This window comes from Astyanax mexicanus, chromosome 14 (assembly GCF_023375975.1).
Source record: "Astyanax mexicanus isolate ESR-SI-001 chromosome 14, AstMex3_surface, whole genome shotgun sequence".
NCBI lineage: Eukaryota > Metazoa > Chordata > Actinopteri > Characiformes > Acestrorhamphidae > Astyanax > Astyanax mexicanus.
This window is the reverse complement of record NC_064421.1, coordinates 34332267-34356481: the sequence shown is the minus strand read 5'-3', so window position 1 is coordinate 34356481 and position 24215 is coordinate 34332267. Positions and strand designations below refer to the sequence as shown.

Here is a 24215-nt window from a genome sequence, read left to right as displayed (position 1 = left end):
CCCACTAGCGGTTAGCCCCTATGAAAGAAATCTGTGTAGATTACCAGGCAGTGCTCGGTTGACTTTGAAATAATCGTTTTTTTTTTTTTTAAGAATTACGAAAGAAATTAGTTTAGCTTTTAGTGCCCCCCACCACCACCCAACAGCGAGACCTGCTGAATTAGAAAGGAAACATGGTGGCACCCCTGTTCCTTACTAGCATTTCATAAAATCTCCCTTATAATCCAATGCGCCTTATTGTGCGAAAAACACGGTAATTCACATCACATCGGCACTGCTGATGATCTTTACGTTTTGATAATCCTGCCCTTGTAAAATTGAAAAAAATCAGCATTTTTTTCTCTAGTGTACAATTGACATTATCATCATACTTCACCTTAAGACTGAATTAAAAAATTCCTTCGGTACAAATGCTGATATTACCGTCTTATTTAGACTTGCTGCTTTTACACTTCAGTGCATATCAGTGCAGGCACTGTTTGACCTCCTTGCTTATCTATGATCTATGACAGGTCTTTTATACTGAGTACTTTAAATTTTGGTATCTTTCATGTTTGACATGTCTGTAATAACAATAAATACACAAACTCTATTTCTAATCCTAATCTATATTTATTACCAGTTAAGTATCTTAAATGTTTTTTTATTGTTCAGTTCAGTAAAAAAAGTTTATGCTTAATAATATGTATTTTAACGACAAGAAACTAAATTGATTGTTAATGCAATGACAGCCCTTCTTTTTTAAAGCAATTTAAGCAAAAAAAAAAAAAAAAAAAAAAAAAAAAAAAAAAAAAAAACAAAACAAGATGTTCAGGGAAAAATCACTCCCATTGGCATTAACGAGGACAGGGTACCTGAGATTCAGACTGGGGTGTGGAGTTGGGTTTGGTCTTGCGCTTTCTGCTGCTGCTGCCTGTTTTCTTGAAGAACACACAATCAGTCAAAAACACAGTCTAATTAAAGGCACAATTGGCACTGGCTTCAGAAAGAAAACACACAGACGTCATGGACATGGTTGCCTGGGAAGACCACACCAGGGAGAAAGTAAACTATGGGTGTTTTCACACCCACGGGGAGTTGGACATGTCCATGGGTCCACGGTATGGGTGTGCCATATCATATCGTACGTGATAATATCCCCAACATTTTTGAATATCGTGAACGATATTATACCCTGAAATATCGTGCCATAACACCCACCCCCAATTATCACATCAGGGTACTACTTTTTTGCTGTTTAAGCAGAATAAAAACATTTCTCATTTACAATTAAATATCTACTAGAGACAGATTATATTTGTCCAGTATCATTTATTATACTTTAATCCTGGATATATGGAGATATATGGAGTGCATTATTAGTATCATGACATTCTGTATCATTGACTTCTGTTAGAAATCTGCTAGATTTCTTGTATTTTTTTATATCTCAGTTAGGGGAGTGCTGTAACATATCGTATACAATAATAAAATGTACGTTTTGTTGCAGTAGTGTATTTTTTTGTCATAATGCCAAGAGTATCGTTATCGCGATAATACCATGAAATACTATGATATTATTTTAGGGCCATATCGCCCACCCCTAGTCCACGGCCCATCTCACAAAGGGATAATTAACAAACACCATGTAAGACCCAACTTACTGTCCTGGGTGAAATATCGAACAGTCTCAACAGATATTTCTTGTGTTTGCCACTGTGTGTGAGTGTGTGTGTGTGTGTGAGAGTTTAAGAGCCGACAGCTCCTTAATGTTCTACCAACAATAACTCTGTCCTGTTGAATGTGCCGTCACTGAAAAGACCATTACCGTAATAGCTTCAGTACACTGGCCCATCACCCTCAAGCTATTACATCTGAATTGAATGTGTGCGCTACATCTATTCTTCCAACTGTTACAGCCCATTTTTCACTGTCACAATAGAAAAACTCTAAAATGACCTGAAATAAACTCTTTTTACATTGACTGGCAGTAAAGGTTTTTTCTCTCTCCTGTAAAGTTGCTGTTTTGATGATATTTTTCATTGGACAGAGACGATATGAAGGAATCATCATTTTCTAATTAAAAGTATTAGAATAGCTGTTTATCAGTCAATTTTCCCTTGGTTCTCCAGTTAACATATAAAACATTTCTAATTTAACTGTGCATTAATAGTATACTTCATGCAACACTGTTAAAGTTGCCTAAATACATTTTGGCACTTATCCCAAATAAATTATTTCGTGCACAAGACCAATTCTGGGCTGGTCTGGGGAATAAGGGGAACTTTTTCCTGAGCTGTGGATTAATTTTGCAATTCCCTTTATCTCTTTCCTAAATGATTATGTAATGGGGTGGGAGCAGTAGCTCTCCAGCCCAGAAGGTTGTAGGACCCAAGTGCAGAGCAGCAGATCTCAAAGCAGGTAAACCCAAGAAAAAATAAAAAAATAAAAATTGTAATAATAAATAATCAGTAGTATATATATATATATATATATATATATATATATATATATATATTAACAGGATATATAATAATACTATATCTATATATCTATATATATATATAAATATGTATAATTTTTATAATTCAACCCCACCCTACGTGGGGATCGAACCCGGGCTGTCGCGGTCACGGCCCAATGCTCTAACCGCTGCACCAGCGAGCAGCCGCCGAAAGGGGCGGAGCAACAAAAACGGGCGGAGAATAAAAACGAGCGTAAAACAAAACCCGGAAACGGACGTAAAACAAAACAAACCCGAGAACAGGCGGACAAACACAAAATGGCGCCGAGCGCGAGTGAGGGAGAACCGAGGATCGCCTGGGAAGCGAGGCTGCCCCTTATTTTCTGGGAGATAAAAGAAACAACTTCCCAACTGAAACAAAGGTAGGACAATTGGTGCTTGTGGGGGGAACTGCGGTTCCACCGGGGGGAGGAAGGGGGAACCGCGAGGAGCCAAACAAAGAGGGCGGCCACGTCAGCGCGCTGCCGCTGTCACACACACACACACACACACACACACACACACACACACACACACACACACACACACACACACACACACAGAGACTCAGTGGAGCTCACTGCTCTACACAGCCACACCAAACTCGAAAGAAAAAGGGATAGAAGAAAATACTTTGGCGGGAGAGGCACGCCAGCGATGCTGATCAATGCTCTCTGCAAAGGGTAAGTCAGGAAACCGGCTGTTGCCGTAGATAGAGCAGGGAGGAAAAGAAAGAGCCGAGGCTCGCTCGAGAAACCGGCATAGATTCGCTCTGATAGCATCAAAGATCCAGCGCCGAGTGGCTGGTTGGCGTTGCTTTTAAGGTGTTGATAGCAGGTGTTGGTAATTAGCCTAATTAACCCTCAGCGCTGGTCTGGCGCACCCTCCGATGCCCTGGAGGATGCCTCGGTTGGCCACCAGCCCTTACAGATTAATTGTGAAAGCTGTGGTTGTTTGCTGTTGTTTTTCTATTTTACTCAGATAAAAACACTCCTTCCATGAGAAGCAGAAGCAGCTGCTCTGATAAAGTGTTGTTCTCATATTAGGGTGTTTTTCCAGGCTGGACAACAGCAAAATGAGTAAATGATTTCACAGAGCTGAGATACAGTCCCCTCACTCCTGTCCAGACTGTGTTAGCGAGTTGTGCTAACTAATATGTACCAATATGCTGGTGCTGTTTCACACAGTGCACTGCAGTTTACTGCCCATCACTACTTATATTATTAACTTGCCAAGTCCAAGATCTCTTAACTTCCTGTTAGTGATTATGATTGGCTACAGCTGGAAATGTCTCTATATAAAAGCGTAAATAGCCATTACTCTTTGATGTTGTGATTGTTTTTCTTTTTTTACCTTGTCCATCTCTCCACTCTTTCTCTTGCGAGCCGCACGAGAGATTTTAACGGTGACGGAGGAATCTTCCCCATGGCGTTTAAGAGCGAAGCGATCCGGCTGCAGGGAGCTGAAGGCAATCTCTACCTCAGGTCGTGGAAACCGGGAACGTCGGCCCATCTCTGTGGAAACCTCAGAGGAGTCGAGTACGGATGGATAACTGCCACAGGAACCCTGAAGAAATGATTATCAGATTTTTTATCATCATCATCACCTTCACCTTTACTAGAGTTCATTCACACTCACAAGATAACACTGTACATATAGAGGTGTGGGCATCCCAAGACATTACACATGGTAACAATTCATGATCAATTTACATATTCTACCCTTGATTTGTATATAGACCAATAGATCAATACACATATATTACCTAAATGACTAATGTATTTAACCTACAGATCTTATAACATAGCATACAATAAATAAATATATCCCTGATGACGAGAAAAAACAATGTAGATAGAAATTATCCACACAATTTTACATACTGTATTTTTCGCAATATAAGGTACACCAGCTTATAGCGCTTTTGTTTATTTACAGTAAGCTTAGATTTTCAAATTTCTCCAGGATAAGGCTGGAGTATTAGCATTAGAGGCAAACCGTTCCAGCAGTGCTAGCCGGGGTTAGTAGCAGCCTACAGGCCGTTATTACTCACCTCTAACGGTAAATAGTGAGTGCGGTAAGCGGGTAATACTAATGCTGCTCCAGGAGTGCTAGCTGGGGTCAGGAGCAGGTTACAGGCCAATAATACTCCCATCTGAACGGGGAAATGGCGAGCGTGGTTAGCGGGTAATGCTAATGCTACTCCAGCAGTGTTTAGCCAGGGTTAGGAGCAGGCTACAGGCCAATAATACTCCCCTCTGAATGGGGAAATAGTGGTTATCATCTAATGCTAATGCTACTCCAGCCCCGGTGATAGAGAACTTAACTGAAACTTAAATGAACACTGCAATTTGGCGGAGTGGCTTTACTGCTCCCCATAACCTGACTGGTAAAATTCATACATAAGGCGCACTGAATTAAAAAGTGCACTAATGATTTTAGGAAGAAAAAAAAAAAAGATTTTAAATGTGTTTTATAGTATGAAAAAATGGTACAAATCCACTTATTAAACACAGATAATCCAAATTTAATGATGCATATTTTTATTAAGCTAATGTGCATTATGTAGTACATAATTATTTTTTTTTGTACAAAATTACTACTAATTCTATTTTCCACTAAGAACTATATATTCTCTACCTCAGTAACTGCTGTGATCATGTATAATCTAACCCAGGTAGAATCAGGCTGGATATTTTGGGAACAATCTAAGCTTGAATTCCAGTTTTAAAATATGTATTGCTATCTTGGATTAATCTTTAAAAGGAAAACAGGGACTAATTGTTCTGACATGTAGGAAAGGTGATTTACCTGGCTGGTGACGGATCCTCTGGTTTTGCGTTTGTGTTTCAGAGTACTGTTGTCTAAAGGCTGTTCGATCACCAAGTCTTCTGCAGCTACAGTCTAATACAGCACAAACAGGGACATGGATATCAGTAAACATTTAGCATTCAACAAGATATTCAGTAATTAGCATTCTAATATGGCTAATATGATTTTACATGTGTGTACATATGCGTGTATACACACCCTTACTGAAACTACTGCTGTAAAATTACACCTTTTACACACATTTTACCGCAAAGTAGTACATTTTTGTTATTGTATTTACAATAAGCATTCAGGATAGCATAAGTATTAAAAGAATACTGACCCAACTGTGTATATCATTATAGAGTGTTCATTTTTCACTGCCTTTAATGACTGGTAGAATAAACAATGCATATCATGGTATTTTGCAAGATTCTGATGGTTTCACGGACTAACAAGGTCTTTTTAATATAATTATTCATTTATATATTTTTTGCTAGACTGGGCTTTCATATCGTTTGTGAGTTACTGTACAGTTAGGAGTACATATAATATAAAACACTAAGGCTGTAAATTAAGTCTTTGATTATTATTGGGCATACTTTATCCCACAAAATGACACAATATATGAAGAAATCAGAAATCAAGACTTCATTAGCATAAAAACAGCTGAACTATGTAAACAATACACCTTAAAAAGGGATACGCCCACAACTTTAACAATGCTTCCTTTACAAAACTAGCTAAATATTTATTTTTCCATAAACGCCATAAATGGACCTAAAATACTCAATTATTATTGAAGCCATTACAGTATTTAACCAGCTGTTTATCTGATTATCACAATTCTCTTGGTTCTCCAGTTAACAAATACATTCCGTTCAGTGTGCTTTAATATTATCCTTTAATTTACAGTATTAATATATTTTAAAGGGCTATAGTTACTCATATTGCAAGGACCAGCAGCAGCAGAAACTCCAGGAGTTCTGTTCTCATGTTTCTCCAGTCAGGACAGTGTGAGGCTCCATCGAGCTTTGTTAGCTTGTTATGCTAACTGGCTAGCATTATCTAGCGAGCTCTGCTACTGTGCTTTTTTGGCGGTGCTGTTCTACACAGCACTCACCGGTGCCTCAGTTCTTAATTCCCCTCCTGTATACCGTATGAGCCGCTATACCGCCCAGCACTAAATGCAAATATTAACAGAATTTGGATATTTATACACTTTTATTCCTCAAATCTGTGATTTATTCCATGTTTTAGGAATCACAGAAATCATAGAGCTGTAGAATCTTTAGACAGAAGTTTTGTGCAGAGCTGCTGTAATCCCAATATCATCTGATTGGCTCATCCATCCGTCCACCCATCCATCCAAGCTGAACATTAATATGCTCTAAAACATTCATACTGTATGTGTATAAATGTTTATGTTAAAGCGAGGTTTATGAATTTCTAGCTACGCACATAAAGATGCAGGTTTCACAGAAATGGTAAAAGCAGTGATAAAACCACTGTTCATCTGAAAAACCTGGAAAATGTGCTTTTAGCTACAACAAACCATCTTCCAACCTCTCAGCTTCAGCAGTCAGTCTGTAACTGTTTAAAGGGATCTAAAATAGTGTGTATCTATTTTTGGAATATTTGAGTTACTGTTATATTTGAGATGAGAAATTATGGGTTATTTATGTAAGAAGACATTTCTTTCCTGTAGGCAGGTTCAGAGCTTCACTGGGCAATTCTATGATACGTCCCTATTAACCCACACAAACATTGGGGTGTGTGTAAACATACCTGCATATCAGAGCTCTGCTGTATATCTACACAGTCTGCAGGGAGTGAGGGAGATTTAATCTAACTCTTACGCTCTATTTACACTTTTTTAAAATATAGAAATTAAGCTTTATACATCACCTGCTTAACAAAGTTTTAGTTTAACATCATTATTTCTGTTCAAACGGGCTGTTTTCCAGTCAAAAGTTTTTCAGATGTACAGCTTTAGGATAGTAATTCTAGCTGAAGTAACTTAGCCTTAACATTTGTTTGTTTACTAAAAGATCATCTGTCTTTCTCTGTACATTTTACTTAGTAAGTATGTGACATTACCTACAATATAAATATATGGGTATGCTATTGAAATTGCTATTTTCAAATTCCATGACTTTTCCAGGTTTTTCTTGACCGTATGAACCCTAAAGATTAATACGTCAAGCTTTAACCTGTCTCTCAGGAAAGAAAAAAAAAAACAAAAAACAGTTTAATATGGACTGTTTAAGAGGGATCTGGCAACACAGTAGTAATAGCGGTGAGTGCGGCGGCTGAGTAGTCAGAGCAGCTCTCAGCAAAAGAGGAAAATTTGGGTATTCACATAACAGATGCTCCCGCTACATTGAGGTTGTATGTCTGGGTTTACTTTGGCTTCCCATTGGAAACAATAAAACGGTAGAGTGACCAAAAAGACACGAACCATACTGTAAGAAAAATGTGCCGTAAACCAATACACTAACTAACAACTAATACAAGCACAATGCAAAAACACTGCCCAAAGTGAGCGTGTCTTTTAACTGCAAGAGACATCTTTAGTGCCCAAAGGTCTCAACTGCTTCCAGAAAATGTGGACATGCTGATATTCTTAAAAAAAAGAACATGAATCTATCATAGGCAGTTTACTAATCTCTTAGTTTCAGTGCAACCCTATTGTAAATCTATGCCATATGAATGATGCCCCCAAGAATGATGCTTACCTGTGCTGTCTGATCAATCTAAGCGCTGTGTTCACTCTGTTTTTTATTTTATTTTTTATTTTTGGTGGAATTTAGATTTATCCCCACTGTGGGTCAGTTTGACTGTGTCTGACCTGTGTGGAAGAGTCTCTGTGTTGACTGGCTTTAGTCCCCTTGGTGCTGATTGTGTGTTCGAGCTTGCTGAGCTCCTCCTGCAGTCTGTGTATCTCAGCCTCTTTCTTGTTTAGCAGAGACTGCAGCTCATCAGCCCTGCTCTTCTCAGGCCCCTGAAACAAGAATCAGAAAGACACTAGCACCCCCATTCACAAGCCCACTACTGAGTATCCACTGATCAAGTGACTTTTCTGAGCTTTATAACCTCTTTATGCATTTCTCTTTATGCATTTCAGGAGAAAAAACCTGTGTAGAATAACATCCAGCGCACCTTTGACTTTAAAATAAATATATATATATATATATTTTTAAAGAATTACAGTTTTGTTTACTTGGCTTTGCTTAGCTTTACAGGTCTCACCACCCAGTAAAGGTCTGACTACCAAACTAGGGTACATTTTTCTAAAATCTGTTAATATTGCATCTCAATTTTAAGCATTTTAGGCAGGACTGGTACATTTTTTTTATTACAGATCAACATATATCAGCTATCATCAGTGCGTATTTATCTTAGACATATTTGAGAAGTCTTGAATCTCTAAAAAAGATCCTCTGGCTTGTATGTGGCTTGAGTGTCTTCTATAAAAGTTTTAACATTTTATATGAATAAATGTTCATCTATATAAACTGGTCTAATGTTGTAAAATATATACAGTACTTACAGCATCTGTTACTGACTGATGTTTATTACAGGGAGATTTTAACTCTTTGCCGGTTCAGTTATTCGTTCATTCATTCATTTGCTTCTCAGCTAAAACTGTACAGTTTTACATACCTCAATAAAATAATACGTATGTAATATTGCATGTAATTAAATATATCTTTTAAATCACCCGACAGCACAATTAAAAACCCAAACCTTAAAATCTGAAATGTGAAAAATTAAAAACAGAAAAAAATTGAACAGATTTCAGGGAAGGGAAGGGATTCCTCCCTCTGAATTCCCTGCTGACAGTAAACCACTTCCTACTCCTAATTTAGCAGCAGCACAGATGGAGAATGAAACTCTGAAGTCTGTCCTGGACGTAATGAAATAATATGACCATGGATAAAGTTAAGACCTACAGCAGAAAATATGTGAAGTGCTATAGAAGGTTTTATATAGATGTAAGTAATCAATCCTGGACCTTGAACAACAAACACAGTGTCAGTTTTTTTTTTTAAACAATCATTTCACTCAATTAATCGTCTAACAATTAATTCAGCATTCCACAAATACATTCAGATGTGTTACAGAGGAGAAAACGATAAGCCACAGAACCCTGAAACAGTTTCAATAAAACATTAGCTTTATTATACTGACCTCTGGTGTCTGGAGAGTCACACTACACTGCAGGTCCTGGATCTGTTTGTCTTTTTCAGCTATTGAGGAGACGAGTTTCTTTAGTTGGATCTCCAGAGCAGAAACAAGCGTATCTCTCTCTTTCCTCCATCTCTCCATCTCTTCATCACGCTCTGCAAGCTGAGCTGTCAGTGACTCCTGTTCCATGTAGAAAAGCAGACGGACACTTGCAATGAAAGTTGTACTTGTGACTGAATTACAAAATGATACACACATGCAATTCTCAGATTTTTTCCTGAACAAGTAAAAACAATATAAGATCTACTAATCAGCCAGCTGTTAAGAATGACATTGAGACAAAAATAAAACTCATGTATATATACAGTGGTATGGAAAAGTTAGGACAGCCTGATCATTTTCATGTTTCTTTATAAATCATTGGTTGTTCGGATCAGCAATTTTAGCTAAATATATCATATAGCAGATGAACACAGTGATATTTGAGAAGTGAAATTAAGTTTATAGGATTTACAGAAAAAGTGTGTTACAATTCTTTAAACAAATTTAAGCAGGTGCATAAATTAAGGCACCCTAAAAGAAAAAAAATCATCACTATTTATTAGATCTTCTTTTTGCAGAAGTAACAGCCTCTAAATGCTTCCTATAGCTTCCAATGAGAGTCTGGCTTCTGGTTGAAGGTATTTTAGATAATTCTTTTTTACAAAACATCTCCAGTTTAGTCAGGTTTGATAATTTCCGAGCATGAACAGCCTGCTTTAAATCACACCACAGATTTTCAATAATATTCAGATCTGGGGACTGAGATGATCATTCCATAACGTTGTACTTTATCCTCTTCATGAATGCTTTAGTAGATTTTGAGCTGTGAAGCTGGCTTGTTTAAATTTGCTTTAGCATATCTTAAGCAACTCTGTTTGTGGCGTGTGCGCAGAAAAGGCTTCTTCTGCATTACTCTCCCATACAGTGGAGCGTGTCTGTGGGTTGACTATGACTGTTCTCGCCATCCTTCTTCTCTGCTTATGTGACATTTTTCTTGGCCTGCCACTTTAGGCCTTAACTAGAACTGTGCCTGTGTTCTTCCATTTCCTTACTATGGTCCTCATAGCGGAAACTGACAGCTGAAATCAATGTGATAGCGTTCTGCATCCTTTCCCTATTTTTGTGTTCAGGTTATTTGAGAGCTGTTTAGAGGCTCCCATGTTGCCACTCCTCAGAGAAGATGCATAACCATTTCCCATAATTGTATTTACCTGTATAAGTAGGTCAATGGTCAGTTAACTTACCAAACATATGTTGTGTTTCTATAATTAGTGCTAAAGGTATTCAAATCAATGAAATGTCAACCTGCCTAATTTTGTATAAAGAATTATTGCACACTTTCTGTAAATCCTATAAACTGCATTTCACTTCTAACTTTTTCATAACAGCATATATATATATATATATATATATATATATAGAGAGAGAGAGAGAGAGATTTTGTGCAGCTCTATTTCATACCATCTCAGCATGCTGGCGAGTATGGCGCTCTCTGTCATCAGCGTATCGTCTCATATCCTGGTTCCTCCGCTCCTCTGCCTCTTTTGCCTGAGTAATCAGAACCAGCTTCTCCTCCAACCATTTCTTGCGCTCAGCCTGATGCTTCTCACTGGCCACCTGCACCCCAACACCACACAAACACGGTCATAAAGAAAGAATTACAAAGGGTCATACAACACTTATTAAATAGAAAACTGGAAATACACTCCCTTGTATCTTACATTCAAGCTTTTCTTAGCCTGGGTGGCTTCCTCTTTGGCCCGTGTGAGCTCCTCTGCAGATGTTGTATGTGTATGTGATTGATGGTGAAGTACGGAATCACTGCTTTTCTGTTTCAGAAGCATCTCTTTAAGGTTCTCAAGCTCTATAAACAGATACAAATACTTGCATCAGAAATAGAGAACATTTGGCCCAAACCTAAAGGGAAAAGATTCCCACGTATTAACTGACGAGCTCAGAGTATGTTTTTGAATTTGTTTTTCACTCAAATTGATTGCATTTTTTCTAATTTCTAAATTCTAATTTCTCTATAATTCTCTTTATAATTTCTAAGTTCTCTTCCAGCACTTCATTTCTTTGCCAACAGTAAAAAAATACAGCTCTGGGGGAAAAAAATAAGAGACCACTTAAACATGATACGTTTTTTATTTTTTTATTTTACCCAATTAAAAACCTCGGGAATATAATAAAGAGGAAGATGGATGATCACAAGCCACCAAACCAAGCTGAACTGCTTGAATTTTTACACCAGGAGTAAAGCAGCATAAAGTTATCCAAAAGCAGTGTGTAAGACTGGTGGAGGAGAACATGCCAAGATGCATGAAAACTGTGATTAAAACCAGGGATATTCTACCAAATATTGATTTCTGATTGATTTTCTTTTTGAATATGAACTTGTTTTCTTTGCATTATTTAAGGTCTGAAAGCTCTGCATCTTTTTTTTTTGTTATTTTAGCCATTTCTGATTTCTGCAAATAAATGCTCTAAATGACAATATTTTTATTAGGAATTTGGGAGAATTGTTTTCCATAGTTAATAGAATAAAACAACAATGTTCATTTTACTTAAACATAAACCTAAAAATAGCAAAATCAGAGAAACTAATTCAGAAACTGAAGTTGTTAATAAGGTGCACCATATTATAAGAGGCATTTTCAGCGACAACAGTAAGGAACAAGGATGTCGCAATATTTCACTTCTAAAGGGGAAGCTGGGGTCTTCAAGAACCTTATATAAGAATCTATCACTACTGATGCATCATGTTACATATTCTGAGCTGTGAAAATGTTTTTAAATGTTGTGATGTAATATTTTTACCATATCGCCCAGCCCTATATGGAATAGTACCTTGGCACAGTTCAAGAATGTGAGCCTCTCTGTTGTCCAGCTCCAGGTCCAGCTGATTCTGCGTCTCCTCCTGCTCTGTCAGAGCCAAACGCATGTCTTCTATAACACGCTCCCGTGCCTGCAGATCTACACACAAACACACATACACACACATTATTAAAATGAACCAAACAAAAATAATAAATACAAAACCTTAATACATTATTATTCCTGTACTGCACCTTTACAAGTCTTCTCATACAGCTGAACATACTCTTCTGTTTTGGAATCCGACGAACGCTGTTGACAAGGATTCAGAAAAACAAAGATCCAAATAAACACATTTTCTACATTTCACTAATAGAAATTGTTTTTCCAGAGCCAAATGTGTTAAGATATAAAATATAGTTTAGTTATATCTGAAATTAAATTCTTAATCACAATACCATTGCAATAATAATATTCCTCTTAATAGAAAAAAACCTGAAAAGTATTTCATTAATTTTTATAATATACTAATGCAAAAAACGTACATGTATTTTTTTTAAATACACTTAAAAAAAAAAAATACACTTTTATTAAGTGTAACAGTTTCAATCATTCTGTACTCACACTCTTCAGCTGCTGAATGGTGCGGTCTCGATTGGAGAGCTCATTCTGCAGCTGGGTTTTAACCTTCTCCAGATCATTCAGCTTCTGCTTCAGGGTTTTTTCAGCATCGCGCATGGAAGAGATCTAAATACAGCATTTAACATATAAATTGTTAGATTATTAGGGGTGTCACGATTTCGATATTTTAGCCTCGAAGTCAAAAAGATGATTGACGATCCCTCCCTCTAAACTACGCAAGCACACGCGCGCTACGCAAATGGCACAGCACACTGTAGCCGGCGCCGCGGATATTGTGACATTGTGAGCCCTTTCTCCAGAGAATGTGGACATTCTCATCTCATCAAAAATATAAAAATAACAGTTGTTTTGTGTAGCCTCAAATATGTTAATAGTTTTGGTTCCTTAAGGAGCATCTTTCTCTCAGATAAAGTTAATAATATATCTTTGTTAAAGACAAAAACTTATAGTAGAATAGAGTTCAGTTTGTTAAGGCTCTTATTGTTCTATTATTTTGTACATAACTGTTCCTGTATTTATTTTGTTATGTTGCACATTGTTGTTTTAATAGTGCACACTGCTGCTACCAAAAAAAAACACTAGATGGCATTACATATATACTTTGCATCACTTATATCAAGTACACCTTTTGAAATAAGATATTGTAAATTTGACGAATAAAACCAATGAATGACCATAGACTAATCTAAAACTGGCATAGGCCTCTCTGCTGTAAAAAAAAAATAAAAAAAGAAAATCGAGAATTGAATCGAATCGTGACCCTAAAATTTAGAAGGATTTAGAAAGGATTTAGAGAATCGTGACACCCCTATCATAATTAGTTCTAAATACAACTTAGTTGGTTCCTGATAAAATATAATCTAGGAATGAAAAAAACATTAAAAGCTGCAATTTTACCTAGTTTCTAGTCAGCTTCCTGCAATTTTATTCTACCACTTCTTTCCATTCCATTTTTCTATGTGCCTCTCAGTTTCTCAAAACAAATGCACATTTAGAATGGTTCCTATAGGGGGAGTTCAGCAAGATTTGTATTTACTGCAGTGGAGTTAAATGGTATTGCTGCTTAAAGTCTAAAGTGTTCTAAAGTTGCAGAAATTATATATTTAAATATATATATATATATCCAAACTGTTAAATACTGCAATAAGAACTAGTTTAAGTTGCATTAACTATCACTCAAACAAACATCTAAGCAGACAGAACAAAGAACAGGCTAATTATAAGGCATAATTTCAGGAGTTTAGGATCCAGCTCAACCTGGTGCTCAACCCAAATTTCACACCACTTTCTTTAGGCTCTATTGGATCATTGGCTCTATTGGCCGAGATTTAAAAATAACATTTTAAAGAAAACATAAAAAAATTACTATTTTTATATTTTTTAACTAGTTTTATTTGACAAAATCATATAACGCACAATTAACAGACTGATTTCTCTCACACATTGATTCTTTAAGAAAATTTTTTAACTTTTTTAGGTCTTTGGATGTGCAAACAATAAGTGCAAACCATAACCCGTCATATTAAGACTATGCTTGAAGTGCAGACAGAGACAGAACATTTTTTTAAATACAGTCCAGAGCTAAGGGATTAGTACAGCTGCCTATGAAACAGTCATGTGTAGGATTTACTTACAGTATTTATATATGGTTTGTGTCTTGTTGGTCACTCTGTTACCGTTTATTGTTTCCACTGGAGCCAAAATGCAGCCAGACTTAAAACAACTTGAATACAACTTAAAAGCAGCAGAAGCATCTTCTATACAAATGCCCGAATTTTCCTCTTCTGCTGAGAGCTGCTCTCACAGCTCAGCCATCATACTCTATCGCTACTGGGTTGCCAGATCCCTCTTAAAAAGTCCACACTAAACTGTTTTTTTTTCCCACGAGAAAGGGTTAAGCCTGACGAGAAATATCGTCACGTTTTAATCTCGTGATATCTCGCGCCACGAGATCTCATCACACCCCTAAAGCTTATATTTTTTTATGTTATTTTTATTTTATATAAAAGCTTTAGAATGATTATAACTATAACTAATAAGCTATACTGTGATTTTTGCAGTGCTGGCCTGTGCTGGATTTTTTGGACCCGATTTAAACTCTGAAGCTGAGGTATGTGAGTGTAGACCATACCAGAGCTTTTTGTACCTGAATAATCCAAAGATCAACAATAAGAGCATCACTCACAGCAATAATAGACATTTTGAACCTTGTTGAGCTCTTTAGCCTAAACTCAAAGCCGGGATTATCCAAAAGGTACAGGCCGTTTTACTTCTATTTGATATGCTTTTTGTTTAATCTGCTTTAATTTCTAGTTTTCTCGAATGTGTTCTGAGTGTTCTGACCCACCTCTTTCTGCACCTGCTGGATCTGTTTCTTAGAATCTGCGAGTTTCTCTTTCAGATCTGCAGACTCATCTTCTCTTCGCTCAAAGTCCACGGAGAGACTTCTCACTTTTTCACAACTGCTCTTTGCCTCCTCCTTTAACCTTAGACAGAGAGAATAAATGAGAGAGAGGTGAAACTGATTGTAAGTGCTCAAATAATTTAAGAATCCAGACAATCACAACTGGCAACATTATAGCAAAAATACACAACAACATTAGTGATGGGACGATCACTTTTTTTTTTTAGCTCCAACCCGATATCGGTATAAAACTGCCGATACCGATACAAATATCGATAAAAGGTCTCTTTTAGTTTATTATTAGTACTATGATTAAGGTTACATAATGAGGCTAAAACAGACCACACAGTCCTTTGAGGAGTATACACAAGTGCATTTAATGTAAATACGTTCCAAAGCCATTTATTTGACACACTTTATATACAAACACACAATAGTTTTCTTTTAAATTAAATATTTTAATTGTATTAAATAAAAAAAAATGCAGGAATGCAGCTGTTGTTCCAAAGCTAGCTAGGCTAACAGACTGCTGGTGTTACCGTATTTTTCGGACTATAAGGCGCACTTAAAAACTTTTAATTTTCACAAAAATTGACAGTGCGTCTTATAATACGGTGCGCCTTTTGTATGGATTTTACTCGTCAGGTTGTAAGGAGCAGTAAACACACACTCCGTGCAGCGTTATAGAGAGTTTCAGTGCTATACAGAGTCCAGAGCCGTGCAGCTCCGAGGCTGAGCAGCAATAGCATTAGCTAGATGCTAACCGCTAAGCTAGCTAGCTTATTCACTGAGATCAGTATTATCTAAATTTTACTCGTCAGGTTGTAAGGAGCAGTAAACACACACTCCGTGCAGCGTTATACAGAGTTTCAGTGCTATACAGAGTCCAGAGCCGTGCAGCTCCGAGGCTGGAGCAGCAAATAGCATTAGCTAGCTTATTCACTGTTCAGAGATCAGTATTATATAAATTTTACCCATCAGGTGTAAGGAGCAGTAAACACACACTCCGTGCAGAGCCGTGCCGCTCCGAGGCTGGAGCAGCAATAGCATTAGCTAGATGCTAACCGCTTAGCTAGCTAGCTTTTTCACTGTTCAGAGATCAGTATTTTCTAAATTTAGCACTTTTAATACTGCTGGAGCAGTATTATTAGAGTTAGATGCTAATCGCTAAGCGTTCACCGTTCAGAGGTGAGTTATCGGCCTGTAAGTCTGTGCTGCTTTGCCTGGCTAGCATTAGCTAGATGCTAAGCGCTAACTCTCTCAGAGGTGAGTTTTATCAGCCTGTAATCTGCTTGTTTACCGTGTTAAAACAAGCTACGGGGGACGAATCGATAGCTAATATCTCACTGTCTTACCAGAACACGCAGGATTACTCAGTGTAACGCTGTCGTTTAAGTTTGGGTTAACTTTACTAGTTTAGGTGACTAGCTAGCGTGCTAGCGGATAGCTATGCTAACGCTGGTGCAGCAAGCCTTAGTGGACATCTGGAAATCTAAGCTTACTGTAAATAAACTGAAGCACGTTACTCACCCAAATAAACAGTTTTCAGGAGAGGAATCTGTGTAGATTAATATCCAGCACTCGTTTGACTTTGAAAGAGCTAGATTTGTATAGTGAGACGCTCCACCGGCAAGCGACCACCCCCGGTGGGGGAAGGGAAACATGGCGCCACCCCTGTTCACTTTGATATAGGCACCCTTTCTAGTGTCACTTAACGCGCCTTATAATGCGATGCGCCCTATGTATGGAAAAATAGCAGAAAATAGGCGTTCTTTGATAGTGCGTCTTATAATACGGTGCGCCTTATAGTCCGAAAAATACGGTAATCTGTTCACCCCTCGGGCACTGACTTCACAAATATTACATGTAGCTGTTCTGCTGTTTGGCGTTTCCAAAGGAAAAAGTCTCCAGTTAATTGACATTTTTTTGGAGACTAACAGCTAAAGTTTACGCAGTCAGCCACAGACTGAAGCTGCTAGAGGCTCAGAGTAAACTGTGGAACTGGAATCCGGATCAGTGATGCGCTTCGTGTTAACATTACAGCAGGATTATTGTCCAGCTCAAGCTGCGGACTGGAATATGGATCAATAAGTGGATTGGCCACGCTTACCCGAAATCCGATATGCTAATTACATCAATATTGGCCCCGATAGCAATATTGTATCGGATCAGTCCCATCTCTAAACAATATCTGTCTTAAAGACCACCACGCACCAATACATAAACTTAATTTCAACTATATATGGCCCTTCCACTAAAATCCACTTTTTCTTGTTCTTTGTAAAATACAATCGGTCTCTCAGAGTTCTATATGCATGCTGCACACAAAACTGTTCCTCAACCTCTATTGTCTGCAGTAGCTAGTAAACGAAAATGTTCAGAAAAAAACAGGAAAAACCAACCAGGAAAAGCACTGTGTCTACGTCAACCCCTAAATTAGTATTCATGGCCTCGCCCACCTTGGCTCGAGACCACCAACAGACAGAGGTAAAGGTGGCAGCTATATCACAATATTATCACAATAATCATTCAATTTTCAACACCTGAAAAATATATTTTATTATGGGAAAATGTTAAAGCAGTGTTTTATGACCATAAGCCCAAAATACATTTTATAAGAAATGAATGCAGTAAAACAGATCCTTCCAAAGGGGTCACGTACAACAGCTATGTGGGTGGAGCCTCCTCATATTTCATATTCATTGGTTTGTAGACAGTTAGTTATGTTAGAGTTTGGCAGGTTGCTTTGTTTTTACAGATGTTGTGCTAAATTCTAGCCCTCTGTCAGAATCAGACTAAACTCTGATGCTTTGGTCCAGACTGTGGTTCGCGCCCCCTTTCAGACCTGCTATTTTGGTTCGGCCCCAAACTGAAAAGTCGGAATATCCAGACCAAAAAATGCAGGTGAGAAAACACTCTAAATGTGTTTTTACCAAAAACAAACTGAACCAAACTTTGTTTCAAGGACCTTCGATTTTTGGCCAATTACCTTTTTTTTTTTGACAACAAGTGGATGGTTGCCAAATATTAAAAAGAAGACTGATTTGCAATAAAACAAGGAAGGGGAGAAGGTTTAAAAGAAGCCTCAGACTCTATAAAGATATTTAACCTCATGTTTGACTTACCTGTTGATCTCTTCCTGCCGCTTTAGGAGTTCTGCATCTTTCTGAGCAATGGCCTCCTCAGCAACAGCGAGCAGCTCTCGCCTCCTCTCCGCCTCCCTCCTGCGCGCCTCCTGCACAGCCTGCACCTCCTCCTCCTCCAGATTCTCCTGGGCTTTCTTCAGGCTCTTCTGCAGTGCAGACAGCTGTGCCTCCTTCTCCCTGAGAGCTGCCTCCTTCTGAGCCAGTTGTGCCTCTCTGGCGGACAGCTTATCGTCAGTTTCCTCTGCAAGATTTTTAGATTCTGGCTGTTTCACCAGGGGTTTGTTTTTGAGCTCAGCCTCCCTCTTGTTCAGTGCTTCCTCCTGAGCTAGAAGGGAGGCTTTTTTATCCTCCTCCTTCTCATGTTCTGCTTGGATATTCTTCACCTGTTCCTGTAGTTCAGATACAAGGCCATTCAGAGTCTCAACCTCAGCCTGGAGGCCAGAGTTCTCTCTCTGAAGATTGTCACGAGTAGCTTTGTGCTCAGCCAGCTGTTGCTCCAGAGATTCTACTGCCTTCTCTCTGTGACTACATTCCTTATGTGTGGCCTGAAGTTTCTCCAGGTTTCTCTGTAAGGAGCTGAACTGTTCCGCCTCCTGCCTCAGCTGGGTCACTTGCTGCTCTAAAGTTCTAATAACTGTATTTTTCTCCACAATTTCACGGCTCTGCTCATCCAGTCGGCACTTGGTCACTTTTAGCTCCTCTTCTCCGGTGGAATCGGTCATCCTGGAACCACAGCTATTTTCCAAAGATGGCTTCAAGTGGCTGGAGCCGGCTTCCACAGCTCTGCACAGTTTGTTTTCAATGGCAAGATATTTCTGCTGCTGTTCCTGCATGCTCTTCTGAAGGACACTGAGCTCAGAAGCCAGACGTTCCTTCTCTTGCAGAACATCATCATGAGTTCTCTTCTCTTGTTGGAGTTGGGATTTCATCTCCTGGATACTGAACTCCAGAGTTTGGAGTTCACGCTCCAGATCGGTGATGCGCTGATCTTTCTTGTGGGACTCTAACTGGCAACTCTCCAGTTGACCTTTGACCTCTGCCACAGGTAAGTGGTTATCAGGATGTTCTGGGAGGGTAGAGTCATCCAGAGACCCTACAGACAGAGAGTTGTATGTATGAGAGTTTGTTTCCCAATATAATGAACAATAACAATTATTTATTACTCATATAATATATATACATATTAGCAAAATGGGTTCTATCTCATCAGGAATAGAACTAATAACCAGTACTGTGCCTCAAATCAATGGTTCTCAATCCTGGACCACTGCCAGTCAGGTTTTAGAGTCTTGCCTAATTCCAACGCACCTGATCCAACTAATGAACTGATTGACACGCCCATGCTGACTGGGCCTAACTGGGTATAGTTCAGCAGGAATACTCTATAGAGCAACTCTAAGACAGGGTTTAAAATGCCTAGTCATAGACTATATTTTACCATCAATGGAAATTCTCCATTCCATTCTCTATATTTAAGAAGCACCCAAACAATGTTAGCTTTTGGAAAACTAACCTATCCTAATCATGGACCAACTGAATCTCATTCATTCTTAAGGTAAGATATAAACTAAACTAGTATTTTTACCTCCTCTTTCATCAGTATTCGTTTCATGACGGGAGCTTGAATATTCGCTGTGATTTAAGTCATTTAATAATGTTGTTTGATGTGATTTAGGCATGTTATTAGTACAAGTGCCAAAAGAACCACTATGGGAATCTTATTTATTATCTTATTAGTGGCTTGTAGTAAAAAATGTTTTTTTCTATCCACATCTGGAAACTTATTAGCCTTAATTTGAAGCAAAGGCTATGTTCACCTTACAAAGCTAAAGCAGTGTTCAAGCTGATCTTTACAAAATTACCTTACTTTAGTCACCTTTATCATTCAGCAACAGTGTTGTGGCGAATTCTGTCTCCCCTTTACGTACACACGTACGCAAGCCACAGAGCAGTATGAGCGCAACAGTTTATACTAGTGCTTCATGATATTTTTGTTATCAGTACCTATTAAATTTCAAGTTTTCCCTTTTTGGGTCATTGCTTAAAAGAGAACCCCGGTGTGGATGGTGGTTATATTAAAACGTGTTAAATACTAACTTTTGTTGAAATCCCTCTTCCGTTCTCCTGAGGCTTTCTGAGATCCTGTATTTTGTGCACTTTGTCCAAACAGGCTTTAGATAAGACTAGTGAGATGTAGCATAGTTTGCTTTTACAGGTAAATCGCTTTTTCCACCGTTATTCAGGCTCAAAGTAGCTCCACACAGAATCCGGAGAGCCCTAACATTTAAAACGAGGCATTTAGAACTTTAAAACTGCACACACAAGAAGTTTATTAAAAGCCACTGTTTACATCCCATAGCATATGTAAATCTCCAGGCGCCGCCATCTTAACCTTAAGTCACAAAAAGTCAACTGTCGAGCATGAACGGTAAAACTTTCTGAGCAATGTTTTTGTAATTTGTTGTTGGTTCTTTGCATTATAATATTGACAGTAACCAGATATTTTTAGCAACAGCAGAAATTCATGCATTTCCAAGGAATTCATTTTGCAGTCTGTTCAACTATCCTACCTGTTTGTCCATCCTTGACGGTTGAGTTATTGTGACTTAAATTAAAGATGGCCGCACCCGGAGATCTACCTACTTTATGGAATGTAAACAGTGGCTTTTAATAAACTTCTTGTGCAGTTTTAAAGTTCTAAATGCCTTCTTTTAAATGTCAGGGCTCTCCAACTTTAAGCCTGAATAACGGCGTAAAAAGCGATTTATCTGCAGATGCAAGACATGCCCCATCTTACTCATTCTAAAGCATGTTTGGGCAAAGAGTCCATTTCACACCGGAGTTCTCTTTTAAGGAAACCAAGCAGTGATCATCTCACGCCTCGACTACTGCAATGCCATGGTAACGGGACTCCTGGTCTGTGTAGTAAAGCCTCTTCAGATGGTTCAGCATGCAGCAGCTCGCCTGGTCTTTAACCAACCAAAACCAATGGGCTAATGACACCCTCACTACTCATTGAGCTCTACTGGATACCGATAACTGCTCACAATAAATTCTAAGCTCTTACAATTGACTACAAGGTAACAACAGAACAGGCTCCCTCCTTCTTGAACACCAAATGGTCCAAATGTTACCTCCTGATCGCTGCGCTCCTCCAGTGAACGTTGCCTAGCTTTACCAAACATTCACACAAAGCAATCCAAACTGTTCTCATACAGAATTCCTAGCAATGCTGGAACAAACTACCTTCCCCCCTCGCTACATTTAAGAAACCCCTAAAGAGAGCATCTACTCTCCCAAAACCCCTAACTAACAGACTAACTAACTGCTTCTAACCTCCTTTCCTCCTCTATCCCCCTTTTACCCTTTGATCTTATTTAGGCCCTGTCAAAACATGTTTGTGCCTTGAATTCTATGTACTCTATTGTTAAATGTACCTCATAATTTGTAAGTCGCTTCGGATAAATGTCTGCTAAATGCAATGTAATTTAATGTAATATAATATAGTTGTATCTGATGTGTTTAGAGCAGGACCAGAATCAAGATCCAGAAACACTGGCTTAGGGGAGACTGATTATGGAAGGGAGTCTGATTCAGTCACAACACCAGCAGAATTGCACAATAACAGATGCAATGTGCATAAAAAAAAAAAAAAAAAAAAATCAGATGTGCATAAAAAATCAGATGCATCAGATGTGCTCAAGAAATCCACTTGTCATTTGGGCAAAAGAAAATCTGAATTGACTTAAGAGATCTGTAATGTGAACATTGTCATGAAGAAACAGCAGAAATAAAACAGATGGAAAAGAAAATGACAATCTAGCCTCTTAAAATGTTAATTATCAACAAAAACTTAACTTGCATAATACTGTTTTTAGCAGTGAAACAGACCAATATATTTGGCAAGACTACATTTAATATGCATGGAAATACTTTATATTTCTCATTACTTCACTGAATTAAAAAAAGAGCTATAAACGTACAACAGTTGCTTAAAAATTGAACCCAGCTTTTTAGTTTCAGACTAAAACACCTGATACATCCTATACAACACACACTGGTCCCTGATATCTGTGCAATGTTACCCATGAGCATAAAAACAAGAAATCTTTATTTACATTCACTTACATCAGAAAGTTTAAAACAGTATAAAATAGTAAATGACATGCCGGAGTGGAGCTACTTCTTTACTGAAGACAGCCTTTTCCTGCTGTGCAGGTATCGCCGACCCTTCAGCCGATTCTCTTTCCCTGCCCCTCTCGTTGAGACAGAAGCTGGGAGGCGCGTTTCAGCGTGAGAGGCGGAAGTAGTACCTTTCTTTAGAGGGGGCTGTCCACGGAGCACCTCAGGCTCCTCCTCTTCCTGCCGCCGCTTTCTGGTTTCCGCCTTGGTTCGGCTCTCTGAGCACGTGCAGCTGTTCAGCTGGAGAAGGTCCTTGATTATAGAGCTCTAAAAAAAAAAAAAAAAAAAGAAGTAATAAACACCCTTCACATGAAAATCACAGAATACAGCACTGACAACAAACGATACGGTAAACTCATCATCCAGTGTCTCGTATGAATTTAATGAAAAGTACGATATAAAATGCTTGAGCATCTTGATGCATCTTTTTCCTTGTTGCATGACTACTACAGTAACCCCTACCACACTTTTCTAAAGTGTGCTGAAAATATCATATACAGCATCAGCACCAGCATCTGTCTAAAATTGTGTATTCTTACACTTGCTATTAATACATGGCCAACACTTCAAAACACAGGTGCAACAAAAACTTTTGGGAGCAGTGGCATAGAAAAACCACACATGATTCCATAAAGAAACATGTAGAGCCTTTAAAGTGGTTCTTTACAGAACCAAAATTGGTGGTTCTTTGGAGTCACTCAAGGGACTCTTTGTTTCACCATTATTTCTAAGGGTGTGTGATTGGAGCAAAGGGACAGGCAAAACACATGGAAATGTTCATACAAGAGCCACTGCTGCTATGTAGGCCTGCCACAATAATCACATTATCAACTTATCACACAGTATACAGACATATCAAAAACCACTGTTTACTTGTGCCAGGTTCACAATACACGACTTTTTGAGTCGTCAGTCGCTGTGCTGTAATCGCGAGTCTTTCAGTTGTTGAGATTCTCTTACTACATGACTGATCTAAAACTGATCGTTTTAAACTCCAGTTATAAGCCTTTAAAACGTTCCCTACCTATATCTCTAGGATCAGCACGCCAACTAATCACCGCGGTCCGGGTAGGGACACAGACGTTGTCCGATCCGGACCCAAACCGATAAACTAGTGAGAAGGATTTAATTCTGACCGTGTTCATTTAAAAGCAGCGGAACGTTTATTGTCTTTATGGTTTACATGCTTTGCAGCGCAGTAAACTCACAGACCAATCATGTGTTCTGTAAGATCCCTGCTGTTTAAAAAAAAAAAACTGATATTTTTTTAAGTTCAGTTCATCCATGTAATTATCATGACAGGCAGGCACACATTTAATATAAATAAAATTAAATAGAATAACATACAGATTCATATTAATAGACTTAATAAGTTCAGGGTGTTTCCATTTATTTTATGATAGGTTGATAATGTAATTATTGTGACAGGTCTATTTAAAACAGTACATATTGTTGAAATATACTAGTGGGTAATGTTTTGTCTTTCAGTTGTTAATGACAT

General features: G+C 38.2%; 1 protein-coding gene across 2 annotated transcripts in view; it reads right to left on the bottom strand.

The window, feature by feature from the left end:
- The window catches only part of kif20ba (kinesin family member 20Ba), a 48859-nt gene that overhangs the window by 6461 nt on the left and 18183 nt on the right, over positions 1–24215 (bottom strand). The window contains exons 18-30 of one of the 2 annotated variants that reach the window (XM_022672689.2): positions 22846–22981; positions 18512–19625; positions 15330–15468; positions 12965–13087; positions 12595–12652; positions 12374–12499; positions 11248–11390; positions 10988–11143; positions 9488–9664; positions 8145–8297; positions 5294–5386; positions 3836–4048; positions 855–920 (exon numbers count right to left, since the gene is read on the bottom strand). In XM_022672689.2, the coding sequence (XP_022528410.2) occupies positions 855–920; positions 3836–4048; positions 5294–5386; positions 8145–8297; positions 9488–9664; positions 10988–11143; positions 11248–11390; positions 12374–12499; positions 12595–12652; positions 12965–13087; positions 15330–15468; positions 18512–19625; positions 22846–22981 (2697 nt within the window). The remainder of the gene's footprint in view (positions 1–854; positions 921–3835; positions 4049–5293; positions 5387–8144; positions 8298–9487; positions 9665–10987; positions 11144–11247; positions 11391–12373; positions 12500–12594; positions 12653–12964; positions 13088–15329; positions 15469–18511; positions 19626–22845; positions 22982–24215) is intronic. The other variant, XM_022672690.2, reaches the window with a different exon arrangement.